We start from the raw sequence: 23,555 nt of genomic DNA, 5'->3' as shown, positions 1-23,555 counted from the left end.
AATCTGGTCCACTCCGCCTGTTCCATTTACTGGCAGCACATCAGGAAAGAGTGACAGCCAAACAGGACTTGTTTTGAAGTGATACCCCCCAACTGTTACTGGAAAAATATCCCTGTTTAAGCTTCCTCTCTCATGAAATAGGGATTAGACATGTTTTGTTCTAGTAAATGTATGACGTGTAAACCAGGGTGGAATAAGTGCGAAAGGTCAACTAGTGTGTTGGGAATTTACATAGCTTTCTAAGATTTCTGGACATCCCAGAGCCATTCTGTCAGGCCAGTAATACCAGTGTAGAAGCTCCCCCTCATTCTCTCTGTCTTTCCCTGACTGCAACAGAGAGAACATAACCGGGATGGCTGGGGTCCTTCACTATCCCCCTGGCCTTGGAACAGCACCTTTTGGTGTAAATGGACTGCAGGTCTGGGAGCTCAGTCCGGATGATGCACTCAGCTGAATGCACCACCCTCTGAAGAGTCTGCCTGTCCTGCTTGGTGCTGCACTTAGATTGCGATCAGGTGCATCAACTGGTCTCAGTTACCCTTGCATGTGGGTATTGAAGCAAGTGTCTCAATGTTCACCCTAATAAAGTGAAACAAAAGCCTACTTTGAAATTGCTGACCACATTTCCTAGACTGGTCATTTGACGAAGGCAAGGGAAGGTCTCAAGTAAAACTCAAGTAAGTAGGAGAGAAAACACTAGGTGGAACTGCGACCAAGGCTGACACATCAGCTACTCAGTCCACCAATGTACTTCAACATGATCACAGTCTGATGTTTCTTCCTCAACCATGACTGCAAAGAAACAGATTTGAAGGAGTCAAATCACTGATCCGAATTGACGCTAAGGCTTATTATTACTAAACCCTTACCCTACACCCTAATCCTAAATCCTTACTCTAAACCCTAACCTTAAGCCCTTACTCTAAACCCTTACCCTAAACCCTTAATCTAAATCTTAACCATAAACCCATTACCTTACCCTAAACCCTTACCCTAAACCCTTACTCTAAACCCATACTGTAAACACTTACTCTAAACCCTTCCCCTAAACCCATACCTTAACCCTAAACCCTTACTCTAACTCTAAACCCAAACCCTTATCCTAAACCCTTACCCTAAACCCATACCCTAAACTCTAATCCTAAACCCTAACCCTAAATCCATACCCTAAACCCTTACTCTAAGGCTTATTATTACTCTTGACAATGAGAGAGCTCTCTGCAGCAAAATAAAGAAATGCAGCAATGGGCACAGCAGTCCACCTTACCGACTGTCGAGCATGAGACAAGACACTTCTTGGCCAGCATGGGGAACTGAAAATTAGATGCTGACTGTGACTGAAGAAGCTTTCCAGCTCGCAACGAAGGTTATGCACGAGGTTACTTGTGTTCTGTAGAACTTCTCTAAGGAACTTTCTGGCTGGAATTCTAAACCTTTAGAGTGGTAACCAGGCATATCAGCTAGGTCACATCATAAGTCGTACCAAAATATGGTGGTGGTAGCATCATGTTATGATATTGCCAGCACGGCTGACCCATGGGGGAAAGGGACACCCCCTACATATTTATTCACAGGTCATTGCTGCTGGCCCGTACTGTTCAACTGTATTTTATCACTGCACCACCTGATTACACAAGAGAAATCAGGTACGCCCGACTGTCCAGTTCAGCTTCCCCAAAATCATTGGGCGCGATGCAGCAACACACCCCTGACGTCCTGCCAGTCTACTGCAGGGCCTTGACCACCTTACTTCCCCAGGAAACAAATTGTCTGTGTAGATGCCCGACTGGCTCTAATCCAACCCTAACCTTAACCCTTACCCTATACCCTTACTCTAAACCCTTACCCTAACCCTAAACCCTAACTTAAACCCTCCCTACATAAACTCCCTACATATTTATCCATTCCAGGTCATTGCTGCTGGCCCATACTGTTTAATCACGCCAATGACGTCTACAGAAGTGTGTCCTTAATTTACCTATTTAACCTCAGCGAACATCTGTCTTGTGACCTTAAAGTTGGTGAACACAACTGCCCCCCATCAAACCTCCCAGATAACTGTTTGTCCCTTGCCTGTTATAATGTATTTATTTGAACATAATGGTCTTTTTAGCTTGCTTGTTCGGCACCGTTCTGAGGCACAGCGCTCCCTTTGTTAGTCCCACAAACTGCTGTAGAACATTCCCTGCATTGTCATCCCTTGTAACATGAGCTGCCTGTGTTTGCATTGCTGATTATTCTAAAATCAACAATAAAAGCTTTCGCCCATCTTTGTGCCGGCGGTTTTCAAACCCTTTATACACACTGCACTAGAAAGATAGGCTTTGTGGCTTCCTGATACCAGCCAAATGCCAGCTGACTGTCACACTTTGTTTGCTACAGTTATACAGCCGTATGAGAGGGCCAGTGCCTGGTAGCTGTGTGAATAGTGCAAAAGAAACAATTACATTTAAGTTAAGATACCGGGTCGTTGATCAGAAGGTGTGACGTTCAAGCCCCACAAGATGCCATTGTCAAGCATGAGACCATATTGTTCGGTAGCCCAAGAGACCAAAATGGATTCATCTTAGAATTAAAGAGGAACCATTATGTTCTGGTGTTGTTCCAATTGGAACAGCCATAACATTAAAACCACCTCCTTGTTTCTACACTCACTGTCCATTTTATCAGCTCCACTTAATTACCATATAAAAGCACTTTGTAGTTCTACTACAATTACTGACTTTTTTTTTTAGCCTGCTTTCACCCTGTTCTTCAATGGTCAGGACCACCACAGAGCAGGTATTATTTAGGTGGTGGATCATTCTCAGCACTGCAGTGGCACTGACATGATGGTGGTGTGTTAGTGTGTGTTGTTCTGGTATGAGTGGCTCAGACTCAGCAGCGCTGCTGGAGTTTTAAAATACCGTGTCCACTCACTGTCCACTCTATTACACACTCCTACCTAGTTGGTCCACCTTGTAGATGTAAAGTCAGAGACGATCGCTCATCTATTGCTGCTGTTTGAGTTGGTCATCTTCTAGACCTTCATCAGTGGTCACAGGACGCTGCCCATGGGGCGCTGTTGGCTGGATGTTTTTGGTTGGTGGACTATTCTCAGTCCAGCATTGCTGTGTCTGATCCACTCATACCAGCACAAAACACACTAACACACCACCACCACGTCAGCCTGCTCTGTAGTGGTCCTGTGGAGGTCCTGACCATTGAAGAACAGCATGAAAGGGGGCTAACAAAGCATGCAGAGAAACAGATGGACTACAGTCAGTAATTGTAGAACTACAAAGTGCTTCCATATAGTAATTGGAGCTGATAAAATAGACAATGTGTGTAGAAGCAAGGAGGTCGTTTTAATGTTATGGCTGATTGGTGCTCATCAGGTCAGTGAAATATTTAATGGAAGCCCTGATGGCTTTGGAGGCCATAAATCTTCTAGTTTGAAGGGTTATCATCATGCATGGATGTTCCTCATCATATTTTACAGTGTTACTGACATTCCAAGTCTTTCAGTTGTATTTGACAGCACTTTTTAAACTAAGGGACCCCTTGGTGACCCCTCGGTGGGTCACCAAGAAAAGGAGGAGGGTCTATCACTTTCAAACTATTCAACAGGCTAAAGATGCACAATTAAGAGTGGGGGAAATGGAAACTTCCTACATATTTAAAAATAGGCCCATGCAGATCACTTACACAAATGACATCTACAGAAGTGTTTCCTTCCTGTGGCTTCCTGATGCCAGCCAAATGCCAACTGACTGCCACAATTTGTTTGCTACAGTTGACGTATGGGAAAGCCAGTGCCTGGTAGCTCTTTGAATAGTGCAAAAGAAACATTTACATGTATTAATATGGAGCAGCCATCGTAGCCATTTTTGAAGGGGTCACAAGACACAACGTTTAGGAACCACTGGTACATGACAGGGTGGCGTTGTTGGTGGCATAGCCAGATCTACCTCAAAGTACTAATGCCAGGGCAATTTGTGACTCCCCCAAGGTGATTCCACAACTGAACATTAAATTGGTGATGACATCTTGAGAAGTGTATCCAAGAAATTGCCAAAAAGTTTTATGCCAGATGCCTTTGATGCAATCTCTATTTTTTTATCTGGGCTTGTATAAGTGCACCTCTCGATGAGGCCAACCCCCCCCCCCCCCAATTGGCCCATAGTGCCACTGAGATTTCAACTGCAGATCTTGACTAGTGTGTTTTACCCTCTGTGTCACTTGAGCATATTTATTGATTGTTTAATATCAGACATATTTCCAACTAAAATTTTTGATTGAACAATTTATTGGCACAATCGTGGGTTCTTACAGCAGTGGAATAGCTGAAGAACAAAAAACAGAACTGTGGGCCTTCCTTTATACTGCCCTAGTCACATCACATTGGGTGTTGGACTTTAGAACTTCCATTCTGTGCTAACTGTTGTTTCTTGTCTGCTTACAACAGCTTAACAACAGACATGTTGCTTATCTCTGTATTTTAGACTCCCAGCCGCATCGCACACACCTAAACATGCACTTTTGTTTTCCTGTAGGCATCCAGCCAGCCAAAAAGTCAGGCATACCTGCTCCTCGGGAAATTACCCAGGCCATCTCCAGAGACCGCACCCCACTCCGGGACCAGCTGAGGATCCCAAGCGCCAAGAAGATGATCCCCAGTTCTAGCACCTCCAGCCTGTCCACTTTGGCGAAGCACACCCGCACTTCAGTCAAGTCGAAGAATGAGGCTGACAGTGCAGATAGGACCGTCCTGGAGTGTCAGGTCAAGGAACTGCTGGCTGATGCCAAGGCCAAGGAATTTGAGATCAGCAAGTTACAAATGGAACTGCAACAATGGAGAGGGAAAAGCTCTCCACGGGAGGCTGGCACACCAGATGGAACATCGGAGGGGAAGCAAAACAAGTCAAATTCTATAGATAAGAAAGTGCTTGTCCAGAAAGAGTGTTCTCAGAAAGAGTTGGACACATTAATGCAAGAGAACCAGTCTTTGAAGGAAAAACTAGCCTCGTTGGAGAAGTTTCAGATCTCCACAGCTAATGCCAATTCAAATTTTACTTCACCAAGCAGCCCCACCAGTCCCTTCATAAATAGGGTTGGATCAGAGACTGGCAACACCGAAAAGAGAGAAAGTCCTCAGATAAAAACCTCTGTATCATCTGGTAGCGACGTGACCAAAGCATCTCCTTCGCCAGAGTTTGAGAAGATCCCGTCACGCTCAGATTCAGTCAACAGCACAAAAGACTTGGCCTCGAGCCTCACGGAGCAAGATCAATCTGTGGCATGTCTAACCAAGCGTATCCAGAAGATGGAGGAGAACCACCACAGCACAGCAGAGGAGCTCCAGGCCACTCTGCAAGAGCTGGCCGACCAGCAGCAAGTCGTTCAGGAGCTCACGGCAGAGAACGAGCGCCTGTCCGAGGAGAAGAGTCTCCTGCAGACCTCTCTGCAGCAGCAGAGGGAGCGCGTGGAACTCTCTGCGCAAAAGAACGAAACCCTGCTGCAGAGACTGAGAGAGCAGGTCCAGAGTCAAGAAGTCGAGGCCTCCCGCGTCGCCAGGGTCACGGAGCTGGAACAGCGGCTGGCCGAGCAGGTGGAAAGCTCCCGCTTCGAGAGGGAGAAACTCGTTGACATTCAGCAGCAGCTGACTGGGAGTCTAAGAGCTTTGGAGAAAGAGCATCAAGAGACCCAAGCGACTGCAAGAAGCTTGAAGGAGGAGTTAGAGATCCTTCAGCGGGAACTAGAAAAGGAAAAGGAGGCCGGAGCCGAGGCAGCCAGGCGGACGGAGGAGCAAAGCCGGGCTGTGGAGGCTCTGAGAGGGGAGAACGAGCGCTTGAGGGTTCAGGTGGAGGCAGAGAGGCAGAAGGTTGTGGATCTGAATGCAGTGCACAGCGCAGGTGACAGCACAGAGATGCGAGCGTTGCTTAAAGCAGCTCACACGGAACGTGATAAGCTGGAGGTCAGCTGTGCAGGGCTGAGACAGGAGCTGCTGCAGGCTCACAAAGATGTCGAGCGCCTTCAGGGTCTGCACAGCAAGGTGCGTGGAACTACCTTTACTAGATTAACTACTTGACACAGACGTTCAATCAACCAATAGATCAAATTTATTTAGAAAATGGGTGGTTTTACTAGAATATGCACCTAGTCTTGAGTATCCCAGTCTTGGAAAGGCTACAGGGCCATTTCTAAGGCTCTAAGACCCCACTGAACCACAGTGTGAGACATCAATACCAATTGAACAAGAGGTGAAACACTGGGAAGCCTGGCAAAACTCCTCCAATCCTCCAAGAGCACTAATCATCCAAGAAGTCACCAAATCCCCTGATGACTCTTGAGGAACTGAAGGTCTCAAGGCCTCAGGGTTCAGGATTTCACCATTAGTAGGAGATCTGGTAAAAACTGTATCCATGGGAGAGTTGCAAGGGTCAAACAACGGCTAACCAAGAGAAAATCCTTGGCTCATCCTCTAATAACACACTTATGACCTCTTAACCAAAGCCTCTGCATTACTTTTGTGCCAATGGTGAACATTGTTATGGTTCCATGGTTCCAAGTCCACATCCTTTAAAATGGAAAGATAAACACCAGTGACAGTTCTTTGACTCCACATAGGACGTGAACCTCATTAGCACTTCATTGCCGTGCCAACACTTAAAATCTCTAGGGGGCTTAAACCCTGTCTTTAATCAGTCATTGACTGAACCTCTGCCAGTACACCAAGCCTTACGCCTAATGAGGTTCTCATCTTACCTCCAGGTCACTGTTTTAAGTCCCACCACTGCCAGGTTGTCACTGTTGGGCTCTTGAGCAAGGCCCTCAATTGCTCAGACTGTATACTGTCACAATAATAATAATACTACTACTAATAATAATACAATTAATAAATAGTTAATATATAATAACCAATAAATAATTATAATGATGATTATAATAATAACAATAATAGTAACAATAATAATTATTAATAATAATAATAATAATAAAATAATAATAATTGTATTAATAATCATAATAATACAATTAATAAATAGTTAATGTATAATAACCAATAAATAATTATTATAATAATAAGAATAATCATAATAATAATAGTAAGAATATAATTAATAAATAGTATATAATAACTAAAAAATAATGATAAGAATAGTAATAGAAATAATAATACAATTAATAAATGGTTAAGTAATAACTTAAAAACAATAATCATAATAATAATAATAATACAATTAATAATACATGGTTAATAAATAATAGCTAATGAATAATAATTATTATAATGCAGTAGTAGTAGTAATACAATTAATGCAGTTAAATTAATTATAATGATAATAAATAATAAATATAATAATGATAGTAAAAATAACAGTAACGATAATGATAAAATAATTACTAAATGGTAGAAATAATAGTCATAATGATAATAATAATAATACAATTAAGAAATAGTTAACAAATATCTAATAAATAATAATAAAGTTAATACATGGTTAATAAATAATAATAATTTAAATTAAAAAATTAATAAACTTAATATGTGGTTTATAAATAATAGCTAAGACATAATTATTATAATGCAGTAGTAGTTATAATTAATGAAATTAATGTAGGTAAATAATAATTATGATGAAAATAAATATAATAATGATAATCATAATAATAGTAAAAATAACAGTAGCAATAATAATAATTAATAAATGATTAATTAGTAGTAATGTAGAAATAAGTCATGATGATAATAATATAATTAATAAATAGCTAACAAATAACTAATAAATCATTATTATAATGCAGTAGTAGTTATTAATTAAATTAATGTACTTAAATAATAATTATTAAATTTTTTATATTAATATTATAGTGATGATGATAATCATAATAGCAGTAAAAATAACAGTAACAATAATGAATATGATAAAATAATAAAATTAATAAGTGGGTAATGAAAAAATAACGTAAATAATAGTAATGTTATTAATCATAATAATAGAACTAATAAATAGTAATTAACATAATAAAAGATTAATAAATAGTAAATAATAAATAACAAATTTAATAATAATATTATATTTATAACAACATTGTAAATATTATTGTTAATAATAATAATAATAATAATACAATTAAAAATAGTTTAATTACTTAAAAAATAATAACTAATAATTAATGATACTAACAATACTATTAATTATTAATATGATGATGATAATAATAATAATAATAATAACAGAAGTAATGCTATTAGTTGGGAAGCAGCACAAACAGGACATTTAGCTTGAACCCAGCAGGATATGAAGCTCGTGTTTGGGGAGTTTCGGTTGGGCAGATATGAGAACATTCATATTAACACAGTCAATATTTACACACACACAGTCCTGTGGTTCACTCAGCTTTTATTAACTGTAAGCAGACACTTCTCTCAATCATAGAACACCATGACTAAACATTAAAGCAGTCAGCGTTCAGCCGTATCAGATCAACCAACACAGAGCGAGCGGTGTGGGTGTGAAACAGTTATTACCTCCCTCTGACAGCCTCTTTAAACCAAGACTAGAGACATCTGCACCCTTTTGGGGATCTTTAGTGTCTTCATGGATTTTAGCAGAATGATCACTTATGACGACAGCGGTATCCTAGTGGGTTGAGCTTTGGGCTGTCAAATTGAAGGGTGTGGGTTCAAATCCCAGCTCTGACAATGGCTGACTCTGCTCTCTGACCCACACCGCCGGATTATGCTGAAAATAGAATTTCAATGTACTGTACACGTGGATATGTACATTTTTTCACTTTTTGGTGATAATGAATCTCACTGTGGTTTGGTGGAGTTTCGGTATTATTTTAGACTAATGTAGTTAGAAAACCGGACTGCCTGTGGACAATTTGCTAGATTGTCTTACCAATTATTATTGTTATTATTAATATTATAATTATTATTATTATCATTATTACTATTATTATTATTATATTATTATTACTGTTATTGTAAATATTATTACTGTTATTATTATTAATATTACTATTATTATTACTGTTATTATTATTACATTATTGCTGTTATTATTATTATTATTATTATTATTATTATTATTATCATTATTATTATCATTATTATCATCCTTATTGTAATTATCATTATTTTCATTATTATTATTATAATTATCATTATTATTATTATTATTATCATTATTATAATAAAAAGTATAATTATTATAATTATTATTATTATTACTGTTATTATTATTAATGTTATTATTACTGTTATAATTGTTATTATTATTATTATCATTGCTGTTATTATTATTATTACTATATTATTTCTATAGTATTATTACTGTTGCTATTATTATTACTATTTTTACTATTAATATTAGTAGTAGTTCTATTATAAGTAGCAGTGTATATATAATACAATTAATAAATAGATAAATAATAGCTAATAATTACTTATTATTATAATGCTGTAGAAATAAAAATTAATTAAATTAAATAATTAGTTAAATAATAATTATATTGATGATGATAATCATAATAGCCGTTATAATAACGGTAACAATAATAATAATAAAATAATGTTAAATAAAGTAATGATAATAATAAATGACTAAAATGAATAAAAGTCTCTGAAACTGTAAAAAAAATTTTTATCATGGGCCATCAAGTGTAGAATGATGGGTAAAAATGTCAGTAACAACCATCAGCACAATCAAGTGTACAAAAAATTAAGGAGTCTGAATACTTTCTGAATTAACCACATTTAGCGTTTTGATTTGCTTGCCCAGGCTGGCTGTAAGATGTATCGTTTTCTGTCTCTGAAAGCACTTCCCAAACATATGAGTCTCTAAAAAGTTATTATCCCCGTGAAGTCCCGAGCCGTCACGCTAAACGTTCAGCCACGTTAATCTTCTGCTTCCCCGTGCAGGCCGAGCTGGAGCGACAGCAGCACCGGGAGAGCCTGGAGAAGCAGGAGCGGGATCATAAAGCCAGCACACGCGCTCTGGAGGAGAAGAGCCGAGACGCCCAGAACCACATCAAGGACCTCAAGGAGACCATCTACGAGCTGGAGGACCAGGTGGAGCAGCGGCGGGCGGTCCAGCTGCACACCAACCAAACCATCCTGGATCTGGAGAGTATGAGGAGTTTCTCTTTCTGTTTTCTCTTTTTGGCTTTTGTTTTAAAGAAAGAATCCAAGTTGAATTCAGTTGATTGGACACGATTTGGAAAGGTCCCATAGGAGACAGTGTCATGACCAACAAAATTCTCTGGTCTGATTAAACAAAGATTGAACTCTTTGGCCAGAATGCCAAGTGTCATGTCTGGAGGAAACCAGGCACCGCGCATCACCTAGCCAATACCAGTCCTACAGTGAAGCATGGTGGTGGCAGCATCATGCTGTGGGGATGTCATTTTAAACTGCTTTGTGTCTTTCAGATCAAATCAAGAGACTGGAGGAGCAGAAAACTGAGCAGGACAAGCAGTTGAAAGCTATGAGCAAACAATTAAAGGTAAAGAAATTTCACAGACAGCTTTGTGCAATATTTTTGCCTGGAAATGAACCGATTTAGAGCTTTAACTTTGCTGTAGATCCTTATGACTCTTTTAATGAATCATTTCCAAATGACTCGCATGCAAAGTGGCTCAGTGATCTATTCGCCGGCCTTCCACCGCTGACATACAGGTTTAAATCTCTGTGGTGCTATCAGCCGGCTGGGCATTTACACAGACATGATTGGTTATGGGGGGGCGGGGCAAAGGGTGTCTTTGATTTCTGTGACTGAATGTTTGGAACTTGTACGTGTGTGTGTGTGCACGTGTGTGTGTCTCAGGACGAGACGGAGGAATGGCGGCGCTTCCAGGCCGACCTGCAGACGGCCGTGGTGGTGGCGAACGACATTAAGGTGGAGGCTCAGCAGGAGATGCGCATGTTGCGCAGGCAGCTGCAGGAGGAACAGGAGCGGAGCGTCAGACTGGCCTCAGAACTCGAGCACATCCAGGGGGCCAGGTACAGTAAAACTCCCCAAACAAGACCCTGTTCATTACGTTTCATGTTTCCTGTTCTGTATTTTTTTTTCTTTATTATTATGGGATAGTTCTCTGTAAAGATCTTATCCTAGTTTATTCGTATGCAAACGCTTCATATTTCCGTTCTCTGCATATCAAATACTATTCAGGGTTAAGGGCCTTGTTTAGGGACCCAGAAATGGCAACCTAGCAGTGGTGGGGCTTGAACCAGCAACCTTCCGATTATTTGTCCAGTATCTTAACCAATGAGCAACATTTCCTTTTATGAGACCTGTTTAGTGTGGAGGTACAGAACATTAGTAACCTGTACCAAACCCTTACTGTAACCGCCTTGGATTTTGTAGTGGGTCTACGGGAATTTGTGCTCATTTAGACAAGAGCTTAGTGAGCTTAGGCTTCATATGTCCCTTCTCTGCATATCAAATTCTATTCAGGGAACCGAAAATGGCAAACTAGCAGTACTGGGGCTTGAACCAGCAACCTTCTGAATATCAGAATCTATAGTCTATAGTATCTTAACTAATGATCAACAGTTTCTTTTAAGAGACCTGTTTGGTGTGGAGGTACAGAACATCAGTGACTAACTTTATTGGGTTTTGTAGTGGGTCTATGGGGATTTGTGCTCATTTAGACAAGAGCCTATTTAGCTTAGGCTTCATATTTCCTTTCTCTGCATATCAGTTCTATTCAGGGATGAGGGGCCTTGTTCAGGGACCCAAAAATGGCAACCTGGCAGTGGTGGAGCTTGAACCAACAACCTTCTGATTATTAGTTCAGTATCTTAAAGCCAGGTGTCTGAATACTTCTGGCCAGATGGTGTTAAGAGCTCAACCGTACCGAAACCGGGTCGCCAGAGGCGCGGAGATACAAACCAAGGGAGTTGGGGGACACGCTGTTAAATGACCAGCCCCACTCCCTGACCAATGCCCATCGACCTCTTTCCATCTTTTTTTTTTTTACCTTTAGCAACCGGCCACCTACGTGACCCTTTTTCTGAAGGATTGAGGGGGGTGGGGCGTTGTGGGTACTTATGGCTCACCCATTCGACCACACCCAAGAGGCAAACACCACCACCTGGGGACGATCTCGCGCGCCAAAAAAAAAAGAGAAACAGCCCGATTGTGTTCCGATCCGTCAGACTGCTCCGATTTAGTAAAGTGCATTTGATGAATTTTCATCAACATGGCATCCACACGTCCTCAAAGGCTTGCGAGTCAGAAAAGAACGCGTATTCGTACCGTATTCTGGAACACAGGGTTGCCAGATCATAAAGAATCCGCAACGCACCTGTACTTTCCTCTCCCCATCGAAACCCAAACGGACTACCTCCATAGCCGCACTGAAGGTGCTCTTTTAAGGATTTTCCTCTGACTTGGCCACCTTTACATACCACCCAGGTAAGTGAACCACTAGCACCAGGCAAGCTCTGGAATGTGAATAGATGGCTCAGGGTTCGAATGTCTAAAATGCCTGAGCTTTCGATCCTTTGCTTTGAATGTGCATCCCCCCCCCCCCCCTCCCGCTTTGCCTGGTTTGCTGTAGTTGTGCTGTTTGTCCTCTTGGTGTATAGCGTCACCTGCTGTCTGTAGTGAGTTCTGCATGAAAAAAGTCAAAAGTTTAATACTGTATATAAAGCATGCATTTTATTTCTAGTCTTGGTATTTTAAGCATTTCTGCGTTATACACAGTATGGGGCCAAAAATATTTAGACACCCATTGAGACACTGAGACACTGCACTACTACTCCCCCCCAGTACTACACCCATTACCAACATTTGAGGCAAGGCAATGCCCCAGTATGACAAAGAACTCCAGTGGCCTGCACCTTGACCTCAACCCACTGATCTAGTTCTCACTAGGATGAATTGGAACCTTCTCAAATTCCCACAGACACGCTAAAATCTAAAATCTTGGAAAGCTCCTCCCATAAGTTGTCCATATTAATGCTGTGATGTTTAAGAAGGTCGTGGACAGGTGTCTACATACTTTTAACCTTCTGAGATAACAATGCCCTACAACTACCCCCAGTACCCCCAATGGTCCAAGTCTCACTCTGTTGGAATTTGTGCTTTTGAGAAAGTTCCAATTTATCAGACATGCTCTAAAATCTTGGAAAGCTCCTCCCATAAGTTGTCCATATTAATGCTGAGATGTGTAAGAAGGTCATGAACAGGTGTCTACATACTTTTAACCTTCTGATATAACAATGCCCTACAACTACCCCTTAGTACACCCAATGGTCCAAGTCTCACTGGGATGAATTGGAACCTTCTCAAAAGCACAAATTCCAACAGACATGCTCTAAAATCTTGGAAAGCTCCTCCCATAAGTTGTCCATATTAATGCTGTCATGGACAGGTGTCTATATACTTTTGGCCACATAGTGGAGACTAGTGGTAATTTGGTTTGTCCTGCTGATACACAGTATATGGCCAAAAATATTTAGACGCCCATCCTGATTACTATTGTTAATTGGGGCCCAATAGATGCAACTTGGCAAAGGTGGGGCTTGAACCAGCAACCTTCTGATCACTAGTGTAGTACTTTAACCACTGAGATAACAATGCCCTACAACTGCATCCAGTACCCCCAATGGTTCAAGGCTCACTGGGATGAATTGGAACCTTCTGAAATGCACAAATTCCCACAGACACTGTCTAAAATCTTGGAAAGCTCCTCCTATAAGTTGTCCATATTAATGTTGTCATGAACAGGTGTCTACATATCTTTGGCCACATAGTGGAGATCCCCATCCTGATTACTATGCAAGCAATTAAAGGAATTAAAGGTTAAGGGCTTTTCTCAGGGGAGGGGCCCAATAGTTGCAACTTGGCTTGAAGGTGGGGCTTGAACCAGCAACCTTGTGATCACTAGTGTAGTACTTTAACCACTGAGATAACAATGCCCTACAACTACCCCAAGTTGTCCATATTAATGCTGTCATGGACAGGTGTCTACATACTTTCGGCCACATAGTGGAGACTGGTGGTAATTTGGTTGGCCCTGCTGATTCACAGTATATGGCCAAAAATATGTAGATGCCCATCCTAATTACTATGCAAGCGGTTGAAGCAATTGAAGGGGCCCAATAGTATTTGGCTTGAACCAGGGGTTTGAACCAGCAGCCTTCTGATCACTAGTCCACTGTCTTAACCACTGAGATATAACAACGCCCTACAACTAACCCTAGTACCTCCAATGGTCCAAGTCTCATTGGGATGAATTGGAACCTTCTCAAAAGCACAAATTCCCCCAGACACTGTCTTAAATCTTGTCCATATTAATGCTGTCATGGACACATACTTTTGGCCACATGGTGGAGACTGGTAATTTGGCTTGGCCTGCCGATTCCTCAGGATCGTCATAGCGATGATGAGCCCCTGGTTGACCCTGTCCACAGTCACGCAGGCTTTACATCGCCATGGCGTCTTTTGACTTTCCTCAGGTCCTGACCCGCATGGCCGCGAGTGTTGCCGGTACGAATCCGGTCCCGTTTCACCCGGACACTTCCGTCTCTCTGTGTTTCAGGATCATCGCCGGACCGGCGTTCGAAAGCACCAAGACGGCGGTGGAGGGCTGAGGAAGAAGCGGCGCAGTCACGTGACCGGATGACCGAATCGAAACGCGCGCGTGTACGCGCCTGCCTGCCTGCCTGTCAGTATTACTGTTTAAAAATGAGCAGGACTGCGAGGAGAAAGTTTGTGAACCCTTCGGAAATTAGATTTGATTTTTTCTTCACCAGTTATAGCACTGGGAATCCAGGGTTCGAATCCAGGGTTCGAATCCCCGGCGGTGCTATCTGCCGGACGAGCGTCTACATACGGTCATGATTGGCTACGTCTTAGTGGTAGCCGAGGCCCTGAGATGATCGTTACCATATAGCGCTCAGCGATTCCAAAAAAGAACGGGGGGAACTTAGACGCTTCGACGTGTAAGGATCTTTATTAGTAGCCGAGGCGCCTGTACGGAAGTGGAGGAACGTGGAGATCAGTGTGTGTGACTCTGCGTGCGCAAGACTGGCCTCACAAGCAAATCTTTATAAATGTGGAACACTGTAATTATAACCCAGGGCTTGATTTATTATGTGAGGTTGATACTGTACTGTTAACATGTGCCTTGTAGTCCTGATTTTATATCGTACTGTATATTTACACCGATCAGGCATAACGTTATGACCACCTTCCTAATATTGTGTTGGTCCCACTTTTGCTGGGGCGGCACAGTGGGTAGCACTGTCGCCTCACAGCAAGAAGGTCCTGGGTTCGATCCGCAGGTCGGACGGTCCGGGTCCTTTCTGTGTGGAGTTTGCATGTTCTCCCCGTGTCCATGTGGGTTTCCGCCGGGTGCTCTGGTTTCCTCCCACAGTCCAAAGACGTGCAAGTGGGGTGAATTGGAGACACTGAATCGTCCATGACTGTCTTGAATATAACCTTGTGAACTGATGAACCTCTAACTACCGTTCCTGTCATGAATGTAACCAAAAGTGTAAAACATGACGTTAAAAATTCTAACAAACAAGCAAACCTTTTGCTGACCCGTCGAGGCATGGACTCCACTAGACCCCCGAAGGTGTGCGCATTAACCTGCTGAAAGAAGAGGCCACATCCATCAGGGAATGTCGTTTCCATGAAAGGGTGTACATGGTCTGTAATGATGCTTAGGTAGGTGGTACGTGTCAAAGTAACATCCACAGGACACAAGGTTTCCCACTGCCTCTGCCGGCTCGCCTTCTTCCCATAGTGCATCCTGGTGCCATGTGTTCCCCAGGTAAGCGACGCACACGTACCCGGCCATCCACGTCATTCATCAGACCAGGCCACCTTCTTCCATCGCTCCGTGGTCCAGTTCCGATTCTCACGTGCCCATTGTTGGCGCTTTCGGCGGTGGACAGGGATCAGCATGGGCACCCTGACTGGTCTGCGACTACACAGCCATGTCATACACAACAAACTGTGATGCACCGTGTATTCCCGACACCTTTCTATCAGAACCAGCATGAACTTCTTCAGCAGTTTGAACTACAGGAGCTCATCTGTTGGATCGGACCACACGTGCATCAATGAGCCTTGGCCGCCCTTCACCTTGTCGCCGGTTTACCACTGGACCACTTTTGATAGATACTGACCACTGCAGACCAGGAACACCCCACAAGAGCTGCAGTTTTGGAGATGCTCTGACCCAGTCGTCATCAGTGTTATTCACTTCACCTGGCAGTGGTCATAATGTTATGCCTGGTCGGTGTATATTTCTATGATATTGTGATATACGGTGTATATTCAGTGTACTGTTATTAAGTCACCCACCACTAGATGGCAGAGTGATATTACATCCAGGCTTATTACGGTTTGGTCGCCTTCACTCAGGGTCCATGCTGTCCATGCCAAAAAACGAGCAATACAAGGTCATTATTAATATTTGGTTGTATGAATTAATAAATACAGAGAGATTATGCCATAAAATGTGTGTTTTTATGTGTTTCATATTAAAAAAATCAAGGAAAAGTTACATACAACCAGACGTGTTTACACATTTCATACAATCGTAGTTGTTCCATATGGAACAAAGCTAAACATCAAGACTTTGTAAGATTTTAACATTAAATGAGGTAAAAACACCTTATAAACACCACAAGCCGATTAACCAGCAGCTTTTAAATTTAGGATTACGGCTCAAGAAGTGACACCGTACTGTCTGTTTCGGTCACCATTGTTATCTGAATGAAAGTCCAACCCTGGGATTTTAAATACAAGTAGATTAACTTACATCCATCATTGGGATTTTTATTATAATTATTTACTATTATTATTATTTTGTTGCGTTCTTGAATTTCCATGTGCCCAGCATCACCCACACAACCACCTCCTTGTTTCTACACACACTGTCCATTTTATCAGCTCCACTTACCATATAGAAGCACTTTGTAGTTCTACAATACTGGACTGTAGTCTGGACTGTATTATTTAGGTGGTGGATCATTCTCAGCAATGCACTGACACTGACATGGTGGTGGTGTGTTAGTGTGTGTTGTGCTGGTTTAAGTGGATCCACTCACTGTCCACTCTATTAGACACTCCTACCTAGTTGGTCCACCTTGTAGATGTAAAGTCGGAGACGATCGCTCATCTATTGCTGCTGTTTGAGTTGGTCATCTTGTAGACCTTCGTTAGTGGTCACAGGACGCTGCCCACTGGGCGCTCTTGGCTGGATATTTTTGGTTGGTGGACTATTCTCAGTCCAGCAGTGACAGTGAGGTGTTTAAAAACTCCAGCAGTGCTGCTGTGTCTGATCCACTCATACCAGCACAACACACACTAACACACCACCACCATGTCAGTGTCACTGCAGTGCTGAGAATGATCCACCACCTAAATAATACCTGCTCTGTAGTGGTCCTGGGAGAGTCCTGACCATTGAGAAACAGTATGAAAGGGGGGTAACAAAGCATGCAGAGAAACAGATGGACTACAGTCAGTAATTGTAGAACTATAAAATGCTTCTATATGGTAAGTGGAGCTGTTAAAATGGACAGTGAGTGTATTTCCTCCCAGCGATCCATGGCCTTCACACAGCTGCACTCGGGACTGTCTTTTAAAACACACATGCTAAATCCCAAATGACTTCCTCTATAATGCAGGGGATTTAACATACTGTACAATTCATCCACGACATGAACTCAACCACCCACCTCACTGACCCCCCATTGGCTGCACGTATTATGCATGTATTATGGCATGCCAAACAGGAAATGTATAGCAAACACTGATATATATGGAATAAAACATATATACAAATATATACAGTATATATATATATACAGTGTATCACAAAAGTGAGTACACCCCTCACATTTCTGCAAATATTTCATTATATCTTTTCATGGGACAACACTATAGACATGAAACTTGGATATAACTTAGAGTAGTCAGTGTACAACTTGTATAGCAGTGTAGATTTACTGTCTTCTGAAAATAACTCAACACCCAGCCATTAATGTCTAAATAGCTGGCAACATAAGTGAGTACACCCCACAGTGAACATGTCCAAATTGTGCCCAAATGTGTCGTTGTCCCTTTCTGGTGTCATGTGTCAAGGTCCCAGGTGTAAATGGGGAGCAGGGCTGTTAAATTTGGTGTTTTGGGTACAATTCTCTCATACTGGCCACTGGATATTCAACATGGCACCTCATGGCAAAGAACTCTCTGAGGATGTGAGAAATAGAATTGTTGCTCTCCACAAAGATGGCCTGGGCTATAAGAAGATTGCTAACACCCTGAAACTGAGCTACAGCATGGTGGCCAAGGTCATACAGCGGTTTTCCAGGACAGGTTCCACTCGGAACAGGCTTCGCCAGGGTCGACCAAAGAAGTCGAGTCCACGTGTTCGGCGTCATATCCAGAGGTTGGCTTTAAAAAATAGACACATGAGTGCTGCCAGCATTGCTGCAGAGGTTGAAGACGTGGGAGGTCAGCCTGTCAGTGCTCAGACCATACGCCGCACACTGCATCAACTCGGTCTGCATGATCGTCATCCCAGAAGGAAGCTGACGCACAAGAAAGCTTGCAAACAGTTTGCTGAAGACAAGCAGTCCAAGAACATGGATTACTGGAATGCCCTGTGGTCTGACGAGACCAAGATAAACTTGTTTGGCTCAGATGGTGTCCAGCATGTGTGTCGGCGCCCTGGTGAGAAGTACCAAGACAACTGTATCTTGCCTACAGTCAAGCATGGTGGTGGTAGCATCATGGTCTTGGGCTGCATGAGTGTTGCTGGCACTGGGGAGCTGCAGTTCATTGAGGGAAACATGAATTCCAACATGTGCTGTGACATTCTGAAACAGAGCATGATCCCCTCCCTTCGAAAACTGGGCCTCATGGCAGTTTTCCAACAGGATAACGACCCCAAACACAACCTCCAAGATGACAACTGCCTTGCTGAGGAAGCTGAAGGTAAAGGTGATGGACTAAACCCAATTGAGCACCTGTGGCGCATCCTCAAGTGGAAGGTGGAGGAGTTCAAGGTGTCTAACATCCACCAGCTCCGTGATGTCATCATGGAGGAGTGGAAGAGGATTCCAGTAGCAACCTGTGCAGCTCTGGTGAATTCCATGCCCAGGAGGGTTAAGGCAGTGCTGGATAATAATGGTGGTCACACAAAATATTGACACTTTGGGCACAATTTGGACATGTTCACTGTGGGGTGTACTCACTTATGTTGCCAGCCATTTAGACATTAATGGCTGTGTGTTGAGTTATTTTCAGAAGACAGTAAATCTACACTGCTATACAAGATGTACACTGACTACTCTAAGTTATATCCAAGTTTCATGTCTATAGTGTTGTCCCATGAAAATATATAATGAAATATTTGCAGAAATGTGAGGGGCGTACTCACTTTTGTGATACACTGTATATATATATCAGTGGCAGCTGCTGGTCTTTCAAAGAGGGGAAGCTCATTGTTGGCTTACATCATAAAATTTGTCAATTTATTTATACATAAATTCTGCTCTCCGTTCCTTTTTAAGAAAATGGCCTGTGATCCTATCGTACCAAGTACGCGTCTTTTCCAGGGACTTGACCAGTGTCCTGAAACAAATACTATGAGTGTGTTTTATTTACACAATGAACAATGGAAATGGTCAAGTAATTTCACCAAGCAAATACCAAGAAATGGGTTGCAGTTTGTCTTTCGACTTCACTCGCAAAATCCGCGATGGGACTGAAGCTCCCAGTGATTGTGACGGTGTAGAGCTCAAAATAGTCAAACAAAACGGGATTCAGCCTTTCGACTGATCCTCCAATCATCTTGCAGAAGCTCCGCGTCCAGACCCGCCCACAGCTCCATTCACCCCAGAGACGCTCAGCGTCCGGGGGCGGGACAAAATCGTGGCATTTATCCAATGACCGGCGAGTTTCGAAGCAATGAAAAAAACGCTTTCATGCAGTCCCGTTGAAGTGAGTAGACGCTCAGCTTCTGCGGGCAAATGCATTGACGCTACGGGAATGTATGAGAAGTTCGAGTCAGTCGATTTGTGATGAGTAGCTGATTCTGAACGAACTCGTCTTCGAGATGAACCTGTATATATACAGGGATGCACATAAGTGGTGCGCATGCGTGCTCAAAATTAACGATGCGCAGCATGCATTACAACGAGAAGCGCGTTTGCGTACCAAAAGACGAAGTTGTTTTCAGTTTGCACAGATGGAGCTGCAGTCAACGTTGTGGTTTACAACGAAGTAGTTCCCAAATTGCGTCAGATGGTTGCGATCGGGGATTCCCTTGTGCATATTTTGTGTACAACCCACACCCTGGAAAACTGTGCCAAGTCAGCTGATCGCATGGTTCCGTACTGTGTGACATTTACTTGCTCCATTGTAAAGTTACTAAGCTTCTATTTACAGAAAGGGGGCGCAAAACAACAGAACAACTGAAGAAGATATGTGCCGAGCTACTAAGCTAACTGTTCGCGTCACAAACACATTAATGTGTACTACATAGGGCACTAGATAGTGTGAAAGATAATAGATTTATGTTCCCAACATAGTGCACTACATTGTATATTAGAAAAGAATTTATGTTCCCTACATAGTGCACTAGATAGTAATTTAGATATAAATTTATGTTCCCTACTTAGTGCACTAAACAGTAAATTAGACAATTAATTTATGTTCCCTACACAGTGCACTAGATGGTATATCAGATTTTATCTGACTTGCGGGCATCAGGGAGCCGCTATGTATATGCGGGAGACCCCCGTAACTTCCGGGAGACTTGTGATGTCTGTTAGATGGTCTGCGTGGAGGCAAGAGACTCTGTTGAAAATATGGAGGCTACTACCTGCCATTCAAATTCAAGTGGCTGCAAGTGATGACAGTGGCTTAAAACATATTGCCACAGAGCAGTCAGGAGGGAAGTGATGATGAGTGTTATCAAAAATGTTATGTGCACCCCTGTATATATATGACATTTGTTGAGGGGGCCCAAAATTTGTTTTGCACTGGGGCCCATGAGCTCCTAGTTATGCCACTGGCCCACCTGTGGGGCAAGCTGTAGCCTAGTGGTTAAGGTACTGGACTACTAATCAGAAGGTTGCTGGTACAAGCCTTACCACTGCCAGGTTGCTGCTCAATCGCTCAGACTGTAAACTGTCACAGCACTAAGTCACTTTGGATAATGGCGTCTGCTAAATGCTGAAAATGTAAATGTAAAAGCCTGCTCCTCACTGTTATGTGTGTGGGAATTTGTGCCCATTTCTAATGTCAGGCATTATTGTTAAACAAGAATGCCAGGCTTGCCATTGAAGTTCCAAACGCTGTAGTCTCAAAGCTGTTTGAGGTTCTGATCAGGTTCAGATCACGTCCTTTCGGGTCCCGATAGTTGCAGGACACCTTCTACACCTGTCAGCAATGAGCGTCCACATACTTTTGGCCACATATCTGCCTTCCCCCAACCCCCCCCCTTGACTGTTTTTGATGTTAATAAATCCTGGTCGTCTTGGTTACCCATGTCCGTCTGCAGTTCTTTATGAGCGCTTCCTCTGGGCTTTGCCTTTCGCTTTCCCATGTTCCTGCACATCCATTTATGGGAAACCATATGTGGCGCTGATGGCTTGGGACCGTTCGGGATATTTGGTAGTGAAGTGTGAAGATGTTTGTGTTTGTTAAGAAGTGCGAAACGGGTTACGGATGTTCGTCCATAAAGACTGAGCAGCAACAACAGAATAATCAAGTAAATACACTATATTGCCAAAAGTATTCACAGATCATTGAATTCAGGTGTTCCAATCACTTCCATGGCCACAGGTGTATAAAACCAAGCACCTAGGCATGCAGACTGCTTGGGTCGCTCTCAGGAGCTCAGTGAATTCCAGCGTGGTACCGTGATAGGATGCCACCTGTGCAACAAGTCCAGTCACGAAATTTCCTCGCTACTAAATATTCCACAGTCGACTGTCACTGTTATTAACAAAGTGGAAGCGATTAGGAACGACAGTGACTCAGCCACAATGTGGTAGCTACGTAAAATGACAGAGCGGGGTCAGCCGATGCTGAGGCGCATAGTGCGCAGAGGTCGCCAATTTTCTGCAGAGTCAATGGCTACAGACCTCCAAACTTCATGTGGCCTTTAGATGAGCTCAAGAACAGTGCGTAGAGAGCTTCATGGAATGGGTTTCCATGGCCGAGCAGCTGCATCCAAGCCTTACATCACCGGATGCAGTGGTGTAAAGCACGCCGCCACTGAACAGTGAAGAGCAGTGGAGACGTGTTCTCTGGAGTGACGAATCACGCTTCTCCGTCTGGCAATCCGATGGACGAGTCTGGGTTTGGCGCTTGCCAGGAGAACGTGGAGGGGGGATTATGGTGTGGGGTTGTTTTTCAGGAGTTGGGCTCGGCCCCTTAGTTCCAGTGAAAGGAACTCTTAATGCTTCAGCATACCAAGAGATTTTGGACAATTTCATACTCCCAACTTTGTGGGAACAGTTTGGGGATGGCCCCTTCCTGTTCCAACAAGGTCCATAAAGACGTGGATGAGCGAGTTTGGTGTGGAAGAACTTGACTGGCCTGCACAGAGTCCTGACCTCAACCCGATAGAACACCTTCGGGATGAATTAGAGCGGAGACTGCGAGCCAGGCCTTCTCGTCCAACCTCGGTGTCTGACCTCACGAATGCGCTTCTGGAAGAATGGTCAAAAAACACCTTGTGGAACGCCTTCCCAGAAGAGTTGAAGCTGTTATAGCTGCAAAGGGTGGGCCAACATCATATTAAACCCTAAGTTCATATGTGTGTGAAGGCAGACGAGCGAATACTTTTGGCAATATAGTGAGACTCATTGCTCAGATGCTTATTAGGGTTCAGGTCATGTGACTGAGATGAATAGTCCATAAGTCAGCTCTCCTTGATCCTTGGTCTTCAAGTAATGTTTGCAAATGTTTGATGTGTGTCTTGGTTCAATACCCAGTGTCCTAATTGGATCTGTGCAGGCGAAACACCCCCCGGACGACTACCATCATGCTTCACCTTTATTTTGACAGCAACTTTGTCTTACTGACACTGTGATATGTCATCACCACCTCTTAACTGTATAATGTTTCTATTTCTTAGTCTATGCTGAGCTTTTTACCTTGTTTACCTTTATAAGAAGTAGTTTACCTTTATAAGAGATGGTAGTTTTGCCGATTGGAGTCTCTCGCTCTTTATTCAGGACATTCTTTATCCGTGCAGAAGTCGATGAAGCTTTATGTATTTGTCTGAGACTAGAACCTAGTTCTATAAGGTAGTGAGTTTGCCTTTCTTTTTACTCCCTATTGATGCTGACCTCCACTTCTGATTGAGGAGAGCGAGACTGACACACGCCGCTCCGACACGGGTGCAGTAGCCAACTGCATTTTTTTACCCACACGAGGCGAGTTCATATGTGTATCAGCCTTGTGTACGGAGAGTCACACCCTGATCAGGGCATTATTTCGACTTTGTGCAGGTGCCATCAGTCAGCCAGCAGAGGTCGTAATTGCATCAGTTATGAGGTCCCTATCCGACTCCCC

The 23,555-nt window shown here is 42.8% G+C and overlaps 1 protein-coding gene across 2 annotated transcripts in view; it reads left to right on the top strand.

Moving 5' to 3' along the window:
- specc1 (sperm antigen with calponin homology and coiled-coil domains 1) overlaps window positions 1-23,555 on the top strand; it is a 96,935-nt gene that overhangs the window by 25,633 nt on the left and 47,747 nt on the right. For both annotated transcript variants that reach the window (XM_062988201.1, XM_062988202.1), the window contains 4 exons: window positions 4,536-6,034; window positions 9,914-10,121; window positions 10,423-10,496; window positions 10,818-10,993. In XM_062988201.1, coding sequence (XP_062844271.1) covers window positions 4,536-6,034; window positions 9,914-10,121; window positions 10,423-10,496; window positions 10,818-10,993 — 1,957 coding nt within the window. The remainder of the gene's footprint in view (window positions 1-4,535; window positions 6,035-9,913; window positions 10,122-10,422; window positions 10,497-10,817; window positions 10,994-23,555) is intronic.

This window comes from Trichomycterus rosablanca, chromosome 26, assembly GCF_030014385.1.
Source record: "Trichomycterus rosablanca isolate fTriRos1 chromosome 26, fTriRos1.hap1, whole genome shotgun sequence".
Classification (NCBI taxonomy): Eukaryota; Metazoa; Chordata; class Actinopteri; order Siluriformes; family Trichomycteridae; genus Trichomycterus; species Trichomycterus rosablanca.
Note: the sequence above shows the minus strand (reverse complement) of the source record. Positions and strands in the feature narration are given on the sequence as shown.